Genomic DNA, 3,913 nt, shown 5'->3' with positions numbered 1-3,913 from the left:
AGTTGCTGCACTTGTGTCTGTTCCAGCAACGAATACGTTCTGCAAAGCAAACAATATACATATTAAATTAGTTAAAGCGAATAAAATTATATTAAATTAATCATGCTCAGGCGGAGACGTCAAAGAGCACTTTACAGCATTATAAAACGTTTTACAACACTGTAAAATTGGGCATCTGCACAAAATTTTGAGTCTGCGCCTAAGCACGAGTCTACATATAACTATTTATAAAATTATCCACCATGAGCACTGCTTTGATGTTATCCAAAGTCAGGTCAACTTTAAATCCACGATCTTTTCTTATTTGAAGTAAAACATCAATTATATCCTCCTGTTGCGGCAATTTTGATTTTGTTCTGTTTGGATCCAAATGCTCGTCGATGAGTTCCTGGTAGAATCTATCAAGTTCTTGGAAGTTATTTTGCAGACGTTGCATCTTTCCTGTGAACTTATCAATCCAGCCCATGAAAGGAAAATAATCTGTAACAAAAAAGCTTACAAACAAGGCTTGAGTTTCATTAAGCAAGGCTTGGAATCTACTTCTTGCACTTGTTGCTTCATCTTCATCGTACCTCTTGCCAAAACCAATTCTACAAATAATAGTGCTAGTAAGAGACATCATTACCTCACTTAAGTTTACGAGCTTAGAAGCAGCAACTGATTTTGAAATCTTTTCAATCATTCTTGAAACTTCATCTTCTCTAATGGGTCGAAAATTTTGTACCTTATTAGAGTTTAAGAGATGAATGACACAAATTTTTCTAATCTCTCTCCAATATTCATCATAGGGTGAAAAAGCCAAATCAAGACCATTGTAAGATAACTTTTGTTGCCCTACCAAGGCTGGCCTGCTACAAAATTGAAGGTCATGGGTTTTCAATATCTCTTTAGCCATTTTTGCTGAGGAAACTACTAAGGACGGCACAAAACCAAGACGCAAGGACATGAGGGGGCCATATTTTTTCGATAGTTCCCAAAATGACACATGAGGCTTTGAGACATCAAACTGATGTAAGTTACCGATGAAGGGAAGGCCCCGGGGGCCTGGTGGTAATTTAGTATTATTTTTCGAGGTTTTGTGCCTTTGCAAAACAAAGAAGAAGAGGAAGAATGGGAGACACAGAAGGAAGCTAACGATGATAAGTAAAGCCATAATATCTTCAATGCCCTTGACCGCTGCAAAAACATAACTGCCTTTCTCCATTAATAAGGAAACAGAAATGCTATATTCAGTAGTATTACGAGTCTCTGTTTTGTACTCTTGTAGAGTCCTTATCACTTGTGAGGTTAGCAAATCGTCGTCGTCGACAATGATAGATTAAATCCAGAAGAAAAATAGCATAGACGTGTCATGCGAAACAGCCAGCTTGTGATGAAGCTTCACATGTGTCATGCGAAACAGCCAGCTTGTGATGAAGCTTCACATGTGTCATGCGAAACAGCCAGCTTAACTCTTGCTTGCGTTTGTCGGATTTGCTTCACCGCTTCCCTTCTTGAGCTTTTGACTTCATTGTTGGCTTGTTGCCTTTTTCTTGCCTCTTTTGCTAACTCTCGGTTGCCTCCTGGCTGCCTCCTTAGCCGCCCCCTTTTTGGTATGTTATACTGGATAAACTTCATTTCACCGAACCACAATCTTCAAATAATTGTGAGAATTTTAATTTAAATTATCAAAGTTTAAACTTCATTTAAACTTATTATACTAATGTGTACAACAACAAAACCTGATTAAACCTGTAGAGAATGCATATGTATTAATTATTAGTTTTCAATAAAAAAATAATTAAATGAAATACTTTTAATTTAAATTTTTTAATTAATATGCTTACTTATTTGAGAGAATTTAAAAAATTAGTTTGTAAATTCTCTCTTATTTAATTATATCAGTTACGGTGGAAGTAATTCTAGTTAAAAAAAAATATATCAAATGATTCTAATCCTTTCATTCCCATGTTTACTGTTTCAGCTTCTGCAAATGCTGCATGTCATCAAATAAGGAGGTTACTGTCTTGTTCCCATTTGTCACAAATAGATTGGTTGGTTTACTTACAGAGCAAGGTTTTCAAAAATTGACATATGAATGAAATATACTTGCAACATTCGCCTGTAATTTTTATTTTCATTGTGAGATTTCTTCCAGAGTTGCCACATAAAATGTTAAGCTGTGTGCACAGGTTTTACTCCGCTGTACTTGAAGTTTAGTTTTTATCATTCCGTAGATAGCATGAATGTAATGCACCGTGCATGCTTCACCGCTTCTTTATAAGCCAAACGTGGCTAATTATCAAAGCAGCAGCAAGCTACCAGCTTCATGCAAGGCACGTGCATGCTTCACCCGTATGCTCTACTTGTGTGCTTGAGTCGGTGGACATATATGAATTTGAAGGAATTGAAACCAGCTCTCATTTTGCATCATTTTTTGAAGTGAGACAGAGAAGAAAAAGAAGAAAAACTGAGAGCAAAAGAGAAGAGGAAAGAAAAAAAATAAAAGAAAGGAAGAAGCCAAGAGTGGGAAAAGAAATTAAAAAGATAAATTGAGAGGGAATGTTATAGGAAATGAAATTAAACACTTACATTAATATCCAATGAATTAATGGGTAATAGATATATGAAGTTTGAACAGTTATATTACAGTTTTTGTGATACGTATCAATTTTTATATCAGTTTTAATAGTTAATTTTTTAATCTTATATTTTAGGAGGAACTCAAGAATTCAAGAACCCATAGGAGCCCCAACAAACACCCCGAAGTGAAACATGATCTGTGAGTGGATACTATTATTACTAATATGAATTTCGTGAAGCATTTATATTTGATAATATGATTTAATATCATGATTATATATTTGCATATTATATGTTTGATTGAGTCATGAGATGTGATTGTCAGTCACCATATATGTACCCTTCTCCATAGGCTCTACGCATGCATATTGAGAGTTAGGCTACTCTACTCGTGCGATTTAGTTAAATTCCACTGGGTATTGAGAGTTTTCCTGCTCTTCTCGTGCGACGATGATCCCAGCAAGTATTGAGAGTTATTTCCCCTGGGTACTATTTGGTACAATTTTGTCATGTGTGTATGATTTTCATGTTTGTTGATGCATTACATTCAGTGCGGAATTATGTCACATAATTATGTATATATCCTAGTACGCTACTATATTTTTCTATATATAAATTATATCCACTCACTGAGCCGCAAGCTCATTATTTTCTTATTTATCTATTTTTTTTCCCAGGATTCCGCAGGATTTCGTGCAGATCAGTTCCAGTCAATTGGGGTGGGCCCACGAGACGCATTGTTGCATGTCTTGCATTTTGAGCACATTTATGTTGTTTATGTTTTTTTTGTATATATACTTGTAATGTAAGTATGTATAATGAGACATGAACTGTGCAAGTTTTGAATACATATATATTTTCGGAGGAGACACAAAGGTTGTTATGTGTTTATAGTAAAGGTCATATATATATATATATATAAATGTTCCAGTCTGGAATTTTAAAGTGCGGGAAAGTCTGGGAAAGCTTTAAAACTGCACGGCTTTAAAAGCTTACAATTCCCTAACCAGAAAACTATTAATATATATACATGAATTAAGTTAGTGCCACGAGTTTTAGTTACTAGACCGCATGATTCGCCTCGGATCCAACATATATGTCGGGGCGGGGTGTGTCAGTGAACACAGTAGAAAATGTTCTCTCTCTCGCTCTCTCTCTTTTTAAAAAAAAAAAAAAACAAAAGACGTTTACCTCCTTCTTTTTTAGGTAAATATATATGGATATACTAGAAACTAATGGTGCGTTTACTTCCCGAATTGGAGAATCGAAATCTGGAATCGGAATGATTGACGCGTTTACTTCGCAAAAATGAAGCAGGAATGGAAATCAAAATGGTGGGGCCCACAACTAT

The 3,913-nt window shown here is 35.3% G+C and overlaps 1 protein-coding gene across 1 annotated transcript; it reads right to left on the bottom strand.

Moving 5' to 3' along the window:
* Positions 1 to 6: 6 nt before the first annotated feature.
* On the bottom strand, positions 7 to 1,153 carry LOC18050356 (cytochrome P450 83B1; the record flags this gene model as incomplete). Its single annotated transcript, XM_006445473.2, has 2 exons — positions 242 to 1,153; positions 7 to 39 (listed from the first exon to the last, which is right to left on the bottom strand). Coding segments are annotated over exons 1-2 (945 nt in total), but the record flags the coding sequence as incomplete, so codon positions are not given.
* Positions 1,154 to 3,913: the final 2,760 nt, after the last annotated feature.

The sequence above is a fragment of the Citrus clementina genome, unplaced genomic scaffold (genome assembly GCF_000493195.1).
Source record: "Citrus clementina cultivar Clemenules unplaced genomic scaffold, Citrus_clementina_v1.0 scaffold_27, whole genome shotgun sequence".
NCBI classification, from domain to species: Eukaryota; Viridiplantae; Streptophyta; class Magnoliopsida; order Sapindales; family Rutaceae; genus Citrus; species Citrus x clementina.
Note: the sequence above shows the minus strand (reverse complement) of the source record. Positions and strands in the feature narration are given on the sequence as shown.